The following is a 16,854-nucleotide window of genomic DNA, read 5'->3' on the forward strand; positions in this document are numbered from 1 at the left end:
GTGCAAATTATCAGTTTTAAAGTTGTTTGAGTTATCAACTCATCATACTCACAGAATCCCTGTGCACCATACACTCCATTAGAATTTGAAAAAGGTGCTTGGACTGTTTATGACTAAAGTTGAAAGTGTTCTGAATCATGCAGATGATCTCCTCCTTCACCTGAGGACGCAGGGCCCTGGGAGATAGAGAAAAGGTCACGACTTGGCACAATGCAGAGAAGGGAACAAGCCAGTAACTTCAGGGCAAGAGCACCTGTGGGTCGCCTCTGAATGAGAAGCTTTCCGTGGACACTTCTGCTCTGAGAGCAAGTAGGCAGGAAGTAGAGGGAAGGAAGGTACCAGGAGAGGCTGAATCTGAAATCGAGCACAGACGGATCTGCCATGATCCTGGAAAGAACACACTCTGGGGCAAGGTTCCTGAGCTGACAGAGTTCCAATCCATGTCTACTTAAGTAAATTGGTGGGGTCGATACTTTAGTTCATAGGCATTATATTTACTTACACAGGAGAAAGACCACACTTTTGAAATTGGAAATACCACACTAGATATAGGGATAGCTAGAAAAAAGATTTTTTTCATTTGAAAAGACTAAAGAATTAAAACCTTAGGGCACCTGGATGGCTCAGGCGGTTAAGCATCTACTTTCCGCTCAAGTCATGATCCCAAGATCCTGGGATCAAGTCCCACATGGGGTTCCCTGCTCAGCAGGGAGTCTGCTTTCTCCTTCACCCCTGCTTGTACACTCTCTCTCTCTCTTCCTTTCTCTCTCAAATAAATAAATAAATAAATAAATAAAATCTTTCTTTCTTTTTTTTTTTTTTTTAAAAGAATCAAAACCTTTAATAAAAAGAACATATTTTAATGCTGGGATGCTGATTTCCCCAGTTCCTCTGTTCTTACTAATGACAAATGATCCTAAAGGTGATCTGGGGCCCACACTGGTCTCACTCACTGCAGGGTTTTTTCAACTTTATGGAGCAACTGCAGGAGCACCCCCGCCCTCACTCCCCTGTGGAAGTGCTCCCTCACCCCCCACTTCGACCCCCCGCAAGGTTCAAGAACCCCTGAGAGAAGCAGGCCATTCTTCAGCGAAAGAAACAGCACTTGTATCAGTGGAGAGCATTTGGGCATTAATCCATACATATAAAAATCACTGATAAATTAATTCCAGTCTAATCTCTGTCTCCCCGGGATATGCGGCCCACCCAAACACAGAGCTTCAAGAACTAAAATGGAGGAATAAATAGTTACTGTGGTTTGACAGCTGAGGAGTCAACAACTCACCCTTCATCTGCTAGGTGTTTGTGGGTAAAGGCCAGGAGGTCGGCGGCCCTGCCTGTGCCATCACACACCACCACGGGATCTTTGTCCCTCACAGTCTCCCACACGGCGAGTATGACGTTGGGACCTCCTTCTACCACCAGCCCCACCACGGGCACACCTTGTCTTGAACCTATTTCAGAGGACAAATAATACCAAAGTGTTACAGAGAAACCTTACGCTGGCCAATCATCCATTTTGCTTTCCTGGACACAAGTCTTTCAATCACCCCAGATACCTGCTACCCGAGCTCACCCTCTTCCTTCCTTGACTCACTCAGGCTTCCCTAGTTCAAGACCAAGCCAGAAGCTTGCACTTTCCATAAAGTTGCAGAAATAATGGTGAGAGCACCTTCAAGCTTTTCCCCCATTAAAAAGGTAGCTAAAGGTTTTCACTAGTTTAAAAAAAATTTTTTAAAGTAGTCTTCAAGAAATCTCTATTTTTCATTGTGGAAAACTTCAAACATGTCTTTAAAAAAAGAAAAAAACAGAATGATATAATGGATCCCAATGCATCTATCACTCACCTCCAAAAATGATCAACCTTTTGCCAATTTAATCAACTTCTAAGTATGATTCTAAGAACAAGATGGGATAGGTAACTCTTTTAAAGAAGATATTGGGGGCACCTGGGTGGCTCAGTGGGTTAAAGCCTCTGCCTTTGGCTCAGGTCATGGTCCCAGGGTCCTGGGATCGAGCCCCCACATCGGGCTCTCTGCTCAGCAGGGAGCCTGCTTCCTCCTCTCTCTCTGCCTGCCTCTCTGCCTACTTGTGATCTCTGTCTGTGAAAAAATAAATAAAATCTTTCAAAAAAAAAAAAAAAAAGAAAGAAAAGATACTGGGTGAAAAAATGTTAATGAATGAAATATATAGTATGATCCTTTTTATATTTTTAAAACCACATACATGAGTATATATTTATAAATATTTGCATTATATATATTTCTGTGTATGCTTGCCCAATACGTATACGTGTATAAATGTATGTTTATTATACATACATATCTGTATATACACTTACATATGCATTTATTATATATATACACATATAACACATATATACATTTTTATATATCCATATACCCATGTGTGTATATATATATAAATATACATATTTTTATACACATACATATCCATATTGTATATATATGTAATATATATATAAAACCAGAAAACTCTGGAAGTGTACACATCAAACTACTAATACTGGAGAGGGAGGGAAGGTTTTGGAGAAACATTCAAAAGGGACCTTATTTATTCTATAGACTTATTTAACTTCTACACAGCGCATGCATCGATATATTTAAATCATTATTTTTTATTTTTCAAAAGCAGAAAAATCAGCAGGCAATATCACACTCACACCTGGGCATCAGAGGATGTTTTCCTGGGCCCCAAGTTTAACAGGCCCTCGTCTAGCCACGCCCCTCCCCTTGCAGTGAAGAGTTTACAGGACCAACGTTTGAGGGAAGCCTAGGCCTTCTTCCCTATTTACCAGAGTGCCCTAGACCCTCAAACTCCTGCCTTTAGGGGCTGCCAGAACCTCTGCTCCAGATACGTCCCTTGCAGGACATACTTGCCCATGACTCTGGGGCATAGAGGAGAGGTGGGTAGAGCTCGGACATACAGGCTGGGGTGCGCAGGTGAGTACATGTGTGAAGCCCTTGGCACAGAGGGATGGAGCCAAGGGCAGAAAGAGAAGCAGAGAGCAGGCTGTATGTAGGCTGGGGAGACAGTCCTGGCTCTGGCTCAGAACTCCCAAATTTCCAAGATGCTGAACTCAAACCTGGCCTTCCAGCTATATGGACAAATGTAAAAGGATAAAACATTATACAGTTTGTTAGCTTGATTTAAAGCTTTTAAATATTCTAACATATAGTATGTGGGCTTTCCCGTACCTCCTGGACTCCACAAATGTTTGGCAGGAGTGGCAGCTGGGGGTGAGGGAGGTGCCTTAGCAGGTATCCAAACATGGAATTCAGTCTGTTTAATTGCTCTGAGATTCTACTTCTTTTCCTCTTCCATATACTTCTACCTCATTATTTTCTGTCACTAAAAAGTGAATCTAAGATATGTCAATTGATAGTCATGGGATTCCTCTAATAAGATAGTCTTATAAAAGCTAAATGAGATGAAGAAAATGATACTTAACATGTAAAAGTACTAGAAGAAAATCCAAATAAATATTCCATTAATCATAAATTACTGACATGGATGGAAAAAACTTTTGTAAGAGAATATCTTATACCCTATATAATGAAATACTACACAGCCATTAAAAATGTTTTAAACTACGCTTGCTGATATGGAAATGCATTCATGGGGAGGGGAAGACTACAAAAGTAGCATGGATATTATACAAACCTAGCGTTCATTTAAAAAAATATTGCTTTGTGGGCGTGTAGAAAATTTCTGAAAGCATGTATATGAAAAAGTTGACAATGGTTAGGTTTTTTTGTGAAATTATGGAAAACCCTTCCTTCTACTATATGTTATCTTTGCTTTACCTGAATATGAGTATATAGCACTTTTATCATCACAAAAGAATTAATAAGGGTAAAGAGGGAATTCAATTTCTATTAGGTATGTCTTTCTAGAAGCGATAACTAATTCCCACAAAACTAAAAATATTTGTGATTGTTTTCTACAAGAAGGATCTTACTGATGCTACTAATTAAATTTCTTTAAAAAAGAAAAAAGAAAAAAATGTCAAGTTCTTGCTGAAAAATCTTACTAGGGAGCTCCCTCTACCCTTGGACCCCAGGATTAGGCAGGAATATGATATCATGCTCCAGATTAAAAGCTCCTAGGATGGACATCCCAGGAAAGCACTCTCCCCCACTGAGAGTTGGATATTGAAGAGATAGAGAGGCATCTGATTATACGCTTTCTATCCTCAGGGGCTTAGGAACTGACAATGGCCACATTTCAAATGGCGAAACCCAGGAATTCCTATAGCAACTTTGTGATGTCAAGGTTTTGGTTTTTTTTTTTTTTTTTCTAAGTACTCTTGGCCAGTACCAAGGGTTTTCCAGGGACTCCAATAAGTCCAGCTGAAAAGAAATGAAAGAAATCAACAAGTCTTTTCCATCCAAATAGATCCTTTTTAAGCCATACAAATATGGTAGAAAGCCTCCCTAGTGAGCATGATGGGCAAGAAGACCAGCTTTGATATATAAGAATTTGGTGTCTGTTGGGGGCTTTTCTTTTCTTTCCTCTCTTCTTCTTCTCTTCTTTCTCCTCCTCCTTCTTCTCTCTCCTTCCTTTCTTCCTTTCCTATGTGTGTGCATGTAGGTGTCTTTAACTGTTTTCACTCCTTCCTACTGGTTCTCCTTAGAATAATAATTGTTACCAATCCACTGGAATGGACTACACATTCTTTTACACACAAAGTAAAACTCTCCAAATAAGTCCCAAGTTTCAAGATCTTTGAAAGTAGAGATGTTACTTGATGCTATGTGAAAGCTTCGGGTTGTATGCACAAATGGAGAATCAGCAGGGAATAAGACAAGACAAGACTTTGCTCTCTAGGGGCACACATTATGACGCTGTACGAAACCCCTAAGCAATTTTGGTGGTGGTCATGGGTCAACAGAGGCAACAAGACATTTCAGGTAATTGAGAGTTCAGACCCCGAGGGAGCCCTCCTGCAAAGACTCTTCTTCAGGCCAGTCTCTCACCTATCCTCCTCTTCTCTGCTCTGTGGCTCTCCTTTCCCCCCCACCAACCTACACCCACTCCACAGAGGACCACATGCCTGATCCCCTCTCCCCTTTCCTTACCTAAATGAGCCTCCAATCTTCATTAACACTAAGCTCTAAGTGACTGGCAACGATTCCCAGGGTCCCTCCCACACTACCCCCCAATACCACCGCAAACAAGATTATACCTATATCAAAGGAGGATAAAAGGAAAGAAAGAAACAGACATTTATTGAGGGCGTACTATGTACTCAACACTATTACAGGCACAGCAAGCATACATTATCTCAATTTTCACAACAAAAGGTAGACAGTTCCCTCCCTTTTATATTAAGAACACTGTTTAACAGATGTTAACTCCCTTGGCCAAGATCATAGAGAGTAGATGACACAGCTTCTTTGATCTATCTGACCTCCTACATTCTGCTGCCTCAGAAGATCAAGGTGAAAAACTCAAAGGACATTCAACATATAAGGCCAAAGTCAAAGACTAAAGAGGACTTGAGCCTCCCTAGGGCCGTGGCTCCCTGGTCTTCTGCCCCAACAGTGGGGAGATTTTGTGGAAGATTTAACTCATGGAAAGAGGCAGAAGCCCACTTTCTGCTGCCTTGGACAAAACGTCTCCATTTCTCAGGCAGCACCTAGTTTCCACCTCTCCACCCAAAGATGTTTGCGGATTCTGGTCCTCTCCCCCCTTCTCCCTCCTACAGATACTACTATTAAAAAAGAGACAATAGGTCCAAAATAGAGTCACTTGTGTTAAGCTCCACATCCGCAAACCGAGACATAATACTCAACTTAATTGCAGTTGCAACCTCTCGCAGGAATGTAACCTTTAACCAGTCCATCTGGAATTATCTGGTTGGCACTAGTGAGGTCATCTGCCTGGTAGGACCCCCACGCCCACCCCATCTTCCCCCAAAGGAAGGTGACCTTGCCCAAAACAATCCACTCCTTGTTAGAAGAACTCCCTTGCCACACCTCCTTCTGCCTATAAAAGTCTTCCACTCTGTCCTGCTCCTTGGAATTCCTCTCCACCTGCCAGATGGGATGTGGCCCAAATGATGAATCACTGAAGAAGGCTAGTAAGATCTTTCAATTTACTCAACTGAATTTTGTTTTTTTAACACTACCAAAATGGCTATCTCAAAGCATCATGGAAGCAGCACACAACACTGAAACCTTCAAAGGTCCTATTTCTAAAAGCCCTGTCTGATTTTAATGCTTTCCTATCTGGGGCATGCCACCATATATGAAACGCATCTTCCCTGACAGTCAAACTCATGCCCCCACTCTTCCCAGGACAGTCTCCTTCCTGCTCTTCAGTCATCTCCATTCTGGTGACAACACCTCCCCCACCACACACACAACCATACTCCACCCATCCTCCCTATGGACAGCTGAAGGCTACGCTAAAGTCTCCACTGTTCCAGAAAACCTCTCCTGACTATGCTGTCCCCCAGGACTTCTTCCCCTCTCTCCTGTCACCCACAATTCCACATTCCTGCTTTCTTCTGGCTGTGGGTTCACATATGTTAATTTAAGGCAGGGAGCAGCTTGGACCTCTCTACTCTGTATGGATGACAAAGGAATGCCTTTCTCCATAGTACCCCCAAGCCAGGCCCTGGTGGCTGAGCCTCCGTGGTACTCACGACTGTGTATTTTCTGCAGAGACAGGTACTTTTCCAGGTTCCTCCTGAGCTTCATCTCATTTCCATACTTGCCCACAGTCCCGTCATCAGACAAGATGAAGTGGGAATGCATGCTGTTGAGTGTGGTGAGCTTGCTGAGGGGGTTGCCCAGCGTCTGGTACAGGCACACTACCTGAAGAGAGTAAAGATATAAAGATATGAGGGAAGGTCAGAGAAGGACCTTGACTCTGACCCCAGAATACAATTTCCCAATAAAAGCAACCGGCCATTCTCAAGGAGGAAAAAAAATATGCACCATTAGCCTGAAACTTTTTTTTAGTACTAAAACACAAGGAAGCCATGAAAAACAACTAGAATTGTGTTAAAAGGACTCAGAAGACAACTTGAAAATTTTCCACTGGCCAAAATGGGATAGTTCAGGCATAATTAAGAGTAATAACTAGAATAGATGAATTGAAACATATTTAATATTCGGTATGTTTCAATTCATGAACCAAAAAAATCTCACTGTTCACCTTGAAGGATGATTGATAATGAATCATTGCTTTGAAAACTGGAAGATAAAGAGAAACAATCAAGCATTCTGACTTTTCCCATACATCTGTACCACAAGGTAAAACAAATCGTTGATGAGAAAATGTTTCTCTTTACAGAGTGTTTAGCTAATAAAGAACACTATAATTAAATATCAGCATTTGTAACTCAGTCGAGATCATGAATCTACGCGAGGACATCATAAAAAGAAAGACGATCAAAAGTTACAAAGAAAGAACCCATCTCTTATGGCATAAACTCGCACAAAATAACTTGTATTTGACATACCTCTGGATCAAACTACCAATTTATAGGAAAAACGAGAGACAGAGAAATACATTAAACCCTATTATAACAGGCTGAATTTGTAAAATGCAAACTATGGGAAATTCTTCAGGAAAAACGACCTAGTTCTTTAACAAATAAACTGCACCAAAAAAAAAAAAAAAGAAGAAGAAGAAGAAGAAAGAGAGAGACAGAGAGAGAGAGAAGGAGGGACAATCCATAGGTTAAAAATGACTAGGGGGCACCTGAGTGGCTCAGCCAGCTGAAATCCAACTCTTGATTTCAGCTCAGGTCATGATCTCAGGGTCATGAGATCAGCCCTGCATCGGGCTTCATGCTAGGCATGGAGCCTGCTTGGGATTCCCTCTCTCCTCAGCTCCTCTTCCTCTCCTTCTCTAACAACAATTAAAAAAAAAAAAAAAAAAAAAAAAAAAAATAAAAAGGCGCCTCAAGAGACATCTCAACCCACCACAATACAGGAAACTTTTCTGGATAATGAAATCAAACAACTAGGGCACCTGGGTGACTCAATCGGTTAAACATCAGCCTTCAGCTCAGGTCTTGGGATCAAGCCAGGTGATGGGCTCCCTGCTCAGCACGGACTCTGCTTCTCCCTCTGCCCCTCCTCCCTACTTGTACTCTCTCTCTTTCTCTGTCTCTCACTCCCTCAAATAAATAAATCTTTTTTAAAAAAGGAATTAAACACAATCAGAACACTGAAAATAGACTAGCTATTTGTTGATATTTAGGAATTAAATTTTAAAATTTTAGGTATGAAAATGGCAATGTCGTTATATATTTTTAATTGTCCATATATTTCAGAAATATCTACTTATTGGTATTTAGAAAGAGCAAAGTATTGGTAAATTAATTGCTAAAATAGAAATACTGGTTAAAATATTTACCAGAGACATTATGTGATGTCTGGAATTTGCTTCAAAATATTGGAGTGAAGAGGTGGGGAATTGATAAAGGTAGAGATGAGACAAAATTGGCTCTAATCTCATAATTGCTAAAGCTGGGAGATGGGTACATAGGATTTCATTATTTTAATCTCTCTACTCCTCAATGTGTGTGAAATTTTCCAAAATGAAAGCCAAACCATACACATGTCTATGCTAATTGACATAGCGAAGTAACGGTTAAATAGTTAATCCAAAGAACAATTCACAAAAACAAATAAAAATAAAAAACAGATTTACATTGGTTGGTTTCTGTTACTACTTTTTTTATGTAAAAATTTTTTATTATACTTACATACACTTTTGTAGAAAAAATTCTATGCACCAAAATATTAATAGTGGTTATCTTTCCTCTGTATACCTTTGGTAATACCTAAAATTTTCATCAAAAATATACACTATTCTTATACACAGACTTAGACAAGTCTGTTCCTTATTAAAAAAAAAAAAACAGGATCAAAGAATTGATACACAGGAATGAATAAAGCAGAGAGTAGTACAAGATAAGGAAAGAGAAGGGTCAGTTCATGAACGGTCCTTGTTTTATCAGACACACCACTACAAGAAACTCGACTATTACTCTCAGCAAGACAGGAGCCATTGAAGGGTTTTTCATAGGTTTTTCATAGAATAGCACGATCTGATGTATATTTTAGAAGAATCATTTTGGCTACTGTGTTGAGATTAGATGACAAGAAGTGAGAAGCACAAGAGAAAGGAAGGCTTATTACTACAATCATCCAGCGGACAGATATCGGTGGTTTAGACCTGTTCGATAACAGTGGGGGTAATGAAAAGAGATCAGATTCCAGATATATTTTTATATTTAAAGTGAAGTTGAGATAATTTCCTGATGGATTAGGTTTGAGGTATTGAGACAGAGATCATTCCAGGATTAGTCGGAGGTTTTTGGCTTGAACAACTTCAAGGATAAGATCATCATTTTCTAAGTTAGGGCGAGTAGGAAGACAAAAGTTGGTTTGGAGTATATTACATTGAGATGCCTTTTAGAAACCCAGGTATAGCGCTGAGCTGGTAGTTAGATACATATTCGTTGCCTTTGGTTGTGAACGGGATGCCCACTTACATCTTTTCCAATAAGATCTCTCTGGTTCTCAATGACGCCCCAAGGAGGGATTCCAACTGTCCAGATTTTTCTCAAGGACTGGAAGGAATGGGCTTTCAGGGCATCCCCAACATGTTTGGACACACCTATGAACAACAGAGATCAAACTTTAACATGCAAATCATGCAAGACACTGGTGTGATTGCTGGAAAGAGACAAATGGTCATGGGTATAGGCAAAGGACCATTCTTTGGGAAAGTTGCTAGGGCAGTGGAATGAATTTCTGATATCCTGGCTTCCTGTACTCTTTTAACACCTCCTTCTCCTATCATTCACCTCTTTACCTAAATAATTCTCCTCTCCCTTTGGGCAATTTTTGCTTACAACCTCAGTCCTACCCCTATTTTTGACTGACCAGAAAGTCCTCTGATGCCAACATGAATGTTCTAAATATTTTTTTTTTCCTCTAACCTTCTCAACTGTCCCAGCAAAACATCCTACAGAAATGGCTCTTGCTTCATGGAAGCAAATTAAGTTAATAGCTTTATAGACATAAATATTCCAGAACTAATGCATTCATATTTGACCTTCTGGAATTAATAGCAACAATAATAATAATAGCCAGCATTGATCAAACACTTACAATGCACCAGGTGCTTTTTTTTTTTTTTTTTTTTTAGGTGTTTCACAGGTATTTACACTTTAAGTAGAAACTTTAATCTATTTTATAGGCAAGAATTGAGTCATAAAGAAGTTAAATAATTAGCCCAACGTTATAGAGCTGGTAATTTGTAGAGCTTGGATTCCAATCCAGGATATTTGACTTTTCTTTTTTAACCAGACACTATTTCTAAAACAATTTTAGGCTCAGGTTCACATAAAACTGAGCCAATAGTACAGACTTCCTTTGTACCCCTAATCTATACACCACCCCCGCCACATGGTACATTTGTCACAGCTGATGAACCCACACTGACACATCATTATCACCCAAAGACCACAGTTTATGTTGGGATGGGTGCTGTAGATTCCACAGGTTTGAACAAATACATAATGATCTATACCCACCGCTGTCAATCAAACAGAACAGATTCATGGCCCTAAAAGTCCTCTGTGTTCCACTTATTCATCCCCTGCCACTAGCCCTGGCAACCACTGATCCTTTCACTGTCTCCAGTTTCACCTTTTCCAGGATGTCATATTGTTAGAATCATGCAGTATGTGGCTTCGAGATGGGCTCCATCTGCCTTTTAATGACAACACTGCACTGCGCCACTGACCCTTGTTATCTATAGCGCGGGTCCTGTATGTGTCATTAACGCACACGCGCGCGCACGCACACGCACACACACACACACACACACTCTATCTACGGCAACCATCTGATGCACAGTGCCTAATCATTTCCCCCTCTCTGCCATCTTCCAACCCACCCTATCTTTTGCACTTTTCCCAGAGCCATTTTCTAGAATCGGGGATCGGGAGCACCAGCGTGTATCAACATCAGCTGTGCCACCATCCGCAACAGAAGAGATCGGGACTCCCTTGGTCTGGCCTGGGCTACCAGCATGGCGGGGCTGGTGGATGTACTTCAGCATCCCACATGTGGGCCTAGTACACACTGTCTACTGAGACTCTCTGTAAAACCAGGTCTGACTGCATCGTTTCCTACGCATTCTCCTGTCCAAATTCCCTTGAGGCCCCAGGCTATACAGAGAATAAAACCTCAGCCCCATCAGCAGGGCACCCAGTCTGGCTCAGTCTCCCATGTCCCTGTCCTCTGCCACATGGCACATCCAACCTGTAGCCTTATCGCCTCTATCGCACAACCTGTGCCTTCACCTCCAGCTGTGTGCCTGGCCTTGAACTGCCACCTCTGTCTAGGAGGATCCTTCCTACCCTTCCTTCAAGGCCAACGGCAAGTGCTATATCCTTCTCCATGCCTCCTTGGGTGCCCTCAGGAGGAAGTGGGATGGGTCTTCCACTTCCTTGTATTCCCAACCCGTGCTTTGTACCTCAACCGTGACCCAGTCAGCACTGATGGTGCTTAGTTGCTCATTCTTATCACAGTCCACCTTGTCACTAAACCCAGGGCCGGTATCTTACTCACCTTTCATCCACAGCAACTATCCAAATGCTTTATACATAAGGCTTCTGGCATCCAATTAAACGTCAAACATTCATGCCAGAAAATGTTCAACAACAGTTGAGGAGCAGCTCAAGAACAGACAGAAGCTGCTAAGTGACACGTCCCAAACTGCAATGTGTGTAAGAATCACCCAGGGGTGTTGTCAACATGTAGATCCTGGTCCTGCTGGTCTGGGGAGTATCTGAGATGCCCAGCCAGCTCCCAGGTGATGCTGCTGCTGATGTCCCTCCCTAAGCAGTCAGGCCCCAAGGAGTTGTGGTTGAATGGGGTCAGATCCCGATTATTGCTTAAGAAAGCTCCTAGTATGTCTCATTTCTCATTTCTTTTGTTTATATGAACTATTTTAATAGTTTTCACACTGTTGTATTTGTATTCCTCAATCGGTCCTCACTTAAAATGTTAAATCACACACACACCCCAAAGTACATAAAATAAAGGCTGTGTTCTTAAAAAGGGACACCATGGGGCCAAAATGGAATCACTTATGCCCAGTTATCAAACTGGGGCTTAATACCTAATCTAACCTAATTGCAGTTCCAACCTCCCCCAGAAATGTAGTCTTAACCATTCATTTGGAAAATTTCTGATCAGTACCAATGAGGTAATCTGTCACAAGAACTCTCCTCATCCCATCCTGCCCTCCCCCCACACCCAACAAAGAAAGATGAGGTAATCTGCATGATTAGACCCCCTGCCATTCCCCTTGAAGGAAGATGACCTTCCTTGTAACCTTCCTTTTCTTTTGCTAATAACTTCCTTGCCCCACTCCCCTTCCTATAAAAACCTTCCATTTCTTAAACCTGTCAGCATCTCTTTACTTGAATAGGTTGCTGCTTAATTCATAAATTGCTTAATAAAGCCAACTGATCTTCAGATTTACTCAGTTGTATTTTTGTTGTTGAACCTGAAGCCCCAGCCCACACACTCCATACTTGAAGGATTCTGCATCCTTTCAAACCTCACCATGGTCTAAGTTCATGAAAAGACTATCTTCTTCGCCAGAAGTTTACCCAAAGTTGTGTTAAAATAGCATATTTTAACAATGGCAAAAATGCATTCCAGTAAAGGTCTATGACTGTTCTGGATTTTTTCCTAGTCATTACGCTTTTTGTCTTTCTTGCGCATGTCACCATGTCTCCTGGGAGCTCTGCAGAGCAGAGATTAGGAGCCACACTACCAGATTCAGTTATAAAGGGGCTTTTTTTTTTTTTTTTTTTAAAGCGAAGCAGGGAATGCACTTTACCAGTGTTAATGCCTTCTGTTATTATCCACGCTCCTGTTGTCTCTGCAGCTTTGACCAAACCATGGCTGAAGATCTCTTTAAGTTTGGAGGACATCTTGAAGTTCTGGATGCCCCCGTGGACAGAGATCACCAGCTTTGGCAGTTCCATCTTCCATTCTTTCAACATTAAATGTAACAGATGATCCAACTTTGTATCATAAGAAGTCCTAATATACTGGAAAATATGCACAGACACATGTACATAAAATAGGAAAAACTACATGCCAGTAACAATGAGCACACAGCAGGGCCACTGAAATGGCCAAAAATTAAAAGGAAGTGTCTGAAATTTCTTTAAACGTTCATCTTTGTATAATGGAAACATTTACTTTGAAAGGATCCCACACCCCCTGTAAGTTCCTTCTGGGAATTGCAAGTCACGGTAGGAAGGCTTCCTCTGACTCTCAGGGTTGGCCCACCAATGTTCTCTAGAAGGTCTGAGATGAGGCAGAAATGCTTCAAACTGGCAAAAACCACTACTCCAGGAAACCCACTTTTAAAAAAAGCTTTTAGAAATAGGTGAAGTGGGGTTTTTCATACATGCTATTGATGAGGGAGCAGGAGGTTAGCTGAAGACAAAGCACAAGCTGACCCCCACCCCTGTGTGGGATGTGTGTGACATTCTTCCAGGGATCTCCCAACTATCATAATGCTAATACATTGCTAGAGGGGAAACAACCTTAACTTGACAATGGGAAGGCCTTCATTATCTTATACGTCCTCTTCTGCATTTGAAACCTCCCTTTTCTTTATGACCCCAACACTCTCGAGTGTATATATATAATCAGCCACACCTCAGGACTCCAGTGCCTCAGCTCTTTCTGCCCACAGGGTCCTTTAATAAACCACCATTTTGCACCACAGACGGCTCAAGAATTCTTTCTTGATGGTGGGCTCTGGACCTCGCCCACTGAACCTCACCTATAATCCAAAAACACACCACTATGACTTCTAATATACTTGAGTATTTCATACATTTCCATAATTTAAATCACATTATGATCCAGGAGCATTTATATTTACTATAAATTTAAATTCTAACCATTCCCTTTATATAGGCCTATCCCTCTGAAAATGTCTTTTTTCCAAAATAAGTACTTTTCACAAGAGTCCTATTTTTGACTAGCCAGTGCAACCCAAAGAAAAGATCAAAGAAATCCGAATCAGCAGGTAAGACCAGAATCATTTTGTTTTGCCCAAGACCACAGTGTATGGCTGACTCTCTTTTCCCAACAGACGCAGCCACATATAGACTTAAAATCATACTGAGAGGAGTGTGCCATCCTCAAGCATAGGCTAACAAGATCAAGTCAGATTTACAGGAATAAGGACAATAAACCATGAATTAGGAAACTATACCATAAAGAACCACAGGTAGAGACCTTCATACATAGGCACATAGAATTATCACCTATTTTCCAGAACGTACTAGTGACTTAAAACAATTGCCTATTTACCTTTGAAATTCTTAAAACATAATCCCTTTATTAAAATGTTAGACTGAACATCGAGTCGGTACAGCCATCACAGAATATAATAGAACCTAAGGATAATGAGGATTCAATTTGCAAGTGAGGAAAATGAGTTGCCATGGCTTTATTACATATTCAAGTAATAGGAAAAAATACAAGTTGACCTTTGAGAAATGGTTTGTGCTGCTCCAGATCCTGAATACGGGCAGAGGAGACAGCTCTGATGTTTGTCCACTGAGCTCAACTCTCTCCCAGGGGCCTCTCTTTCATTTAAAAGTCCTTTTAGTCCTAGAAGATATTCCTCCTTGAGATTTCAGATAAACATCCTTGATTAACTAAATTATCAGCACTAGTCTTTTCTTCCAAAGGGCAACCAAAGATGGTGCCAAAGGTTAATGACTTTCTTGCCCCCGCCCCCTCCTTTATAACTAACTCAGACATAGATTTTCCTCAAATCATTTGTGGAATGAGGTGGTAGAGATAAAGCTGGGAAGGACAATGCAGGGGTGGGAAATGAATAACCAACTCTCTCAGCTTTCCTGCTTCTCACAGTGAGCACGAAGTACAATTCTGGGCTTCCATATCAAAGGTAGCTTCTCTCTTCTGAGAGAGCGAGTAAAATGCATTCAGGTATTCAGGATCTAATGCTAAGCCTAAAACCTATGGGTGATCAGGAGATCCGCTGAACCGTATTTTCAGTTCTCTAGTATGCACCATATTCTCCCTTGGCCTTCCCCTAAGCCCAGAATGTTCTTAGCCCTCTAACTCAGCTGACATCAAACACCTCACTCACCTTTCTGATCTCAGCTTAGCTGTCCCTACTTCCCGATGGCTCCCTTGACCCACACACACTGCCTCAGAAAACCAGGAGTTACGCTTTCCATTTTCTCGAAGAACCCTATATTCCCATCCAGAGCAGCCCCATACACACCCTACAATTACCCGGGGTAACTGTATATTTATCTCCTGTTTCCCTCACTAGACTGTAAGCAGTTAGTACGTGGAACATAAGCTCTTTGGGGCATAGCAAACTATGAGCACCTAATAATATTTGTCAAGTGGATGAAAAAATGAGGAAATGAAGGCGATCATGAATCAACATAAAAGCAAAAGGAGGAAGACAAAAACTTAAGGGGAAAATTACATACAGCGTTCTGTGAGAGTCCGCTTTCAAAAAAGATTACAGAGGAAAATAAGGACAGTTTTCTCACCAACTAAAGAGAACACCAACACACAAAGCTAAACGCAGAGAATTAAAAACTTAGAAGTGTAGATTACTGTATTACAAAACTTGATTACGATTGCATTCTTAAGAACTGTTGTTTCAAATCCATCCAACTGATGGTCACACTCCAGGGTACAGCTGATTCTAAGCTTTCCTGGGGTGGACACCCTCCCCCTTTACAGGTTCCCCAAGGAAATCTGCCCCCGAAAAAGCAGCAGGTGATTAATAAGCTCAAGAAAAAACACCTGAGAGATAGCTGACCCGTAGGTATTATGCAAATTACATGCAAAATTATCTTATTAGGGACAGGAGCAACACTGGCCTGAAAAGCCTATGGACAATCATCACAAGGACATCGCAGGCAGGAACAGCCACAAGGTACTGGTGATTGCTACACCCATGCTTCAGCTAAAACCATGTCTTTGGCAGGGACTTTCCTCCATTCCTTAACAAAAGGACAGCCCTTTTGCTACTGTCTCAAGAGCTATAAGCCATTCTCCATAGAGAAGGCATAAGCTTGCTAAAACGGGTCAAATAAAAAGCTTGCCACACCACACCCGGGAAAGGTCCCATGTCCCTCAGACAGAAAGGAAAGAGAAGGGTCAGGTCATTTTTGCGAAGAGGTCAATAACACGGATCATTCTTGCAATAAAACTCGGTCATCTGATCATCTACACTTGGAGAGAAGATTTGCAGAAACATTTGGAGGTCATCCTCTGTTAAAAACAAGCAAAAATAATGTGAGTTATGAGCGAACCTTGGAGTGGTGGGTGTGCTCTCCATCTTGAAAATTAATAGTGCCAAATGTGTCTGTAGGGCTTTTTGTCGTATGCTTTTCAACAGACCATTGTTCGTTTTCATTACCGTTGGCAGCGGAGACGGCCCAGGAATAATCTATCCCCTGATGGTCTCCAATCAGTCGCCCACAGTAACACCTTAAATATGGGATGGAAACCAGTTTCAGAATAGAAAACACACAATGTCAAAACAGAAAGATGTAATGTTTCTACACTTTCCTAAGGTAATATACAGATGGCATGTATGACAATTATTTAAAACCTCACATTAAGATTTAGATTAGATTTATATCACTAGATTATCTTCTGAGTTTTGAAACCCCCTCAGCGGGTCTCTCCCTTTGCTGCACCTTAAAATCATCTAGCGAATGTTTAAAAAAAATGCTAAAAATCTTGTGCACACCCATGT

General features: G+C 41.2%; 1 protein-coding gene across 6 annotated transcripts in view; it reads right to left on the reverse strand.

Moving 5' to 3' along the window:
• The window catches only part of TRPM6 (transient receptor potential cation channel subfamily M member 6), a 159,473-nt gene that overhangs the window by 89,864 nt on the left and 52,755 nt on the right, over positions 1-16,854 (reverse strand). For 5 of the 6 annotated variants that reach the window (XM_032866643.1, XM_032866642.1, XM_032866645.1 and 2 more), the window contains exons 4-9: positions 16,406-16,583; positions 12,913-13,126; positions 9,542-9,666; positions 6,674-6,845; positions 1,286-1,454; positions 53-176 (exon numbers count right to left, since the gene is read on the reverse strand). In XM_032866643.1, coding sequence (XP_032722534.1) covers positions 53-176; positions 1,286-1,454; positions 6,674-6,845; positions 9,542-9,666; positions 12,913-13,126; positions 16,406-16,583 — 982 coding nt within the window. Of the gene's footprint in view, positions 1-52; positions 177-1,281; positions 1,455-6,673; positions 6,846-9,541; positions 9,667-12,912; positions 13,127-16,405; positions 16,584-16,854 lie in introns of those variants that run through there. The other variant, XM_032866646.1, reaches the window with a different exon arrangement.

This window comes from Lontra canadensis, unplaced genomic scaffold (genome assembly GCF_010015895.1).
Source record: "Lontra canadensis isolate GAN:19392208 unplaced genomic scaffold, GSC_riverotter_1.0 scaffold31, whole genome shotgun sequence".
NCBI classification, from domain to species: Eukaryota; Metazoa; Chordata; class Mammalia; order Carnivora; family Mustelidae; genus Lontra; species Lontra canadensis.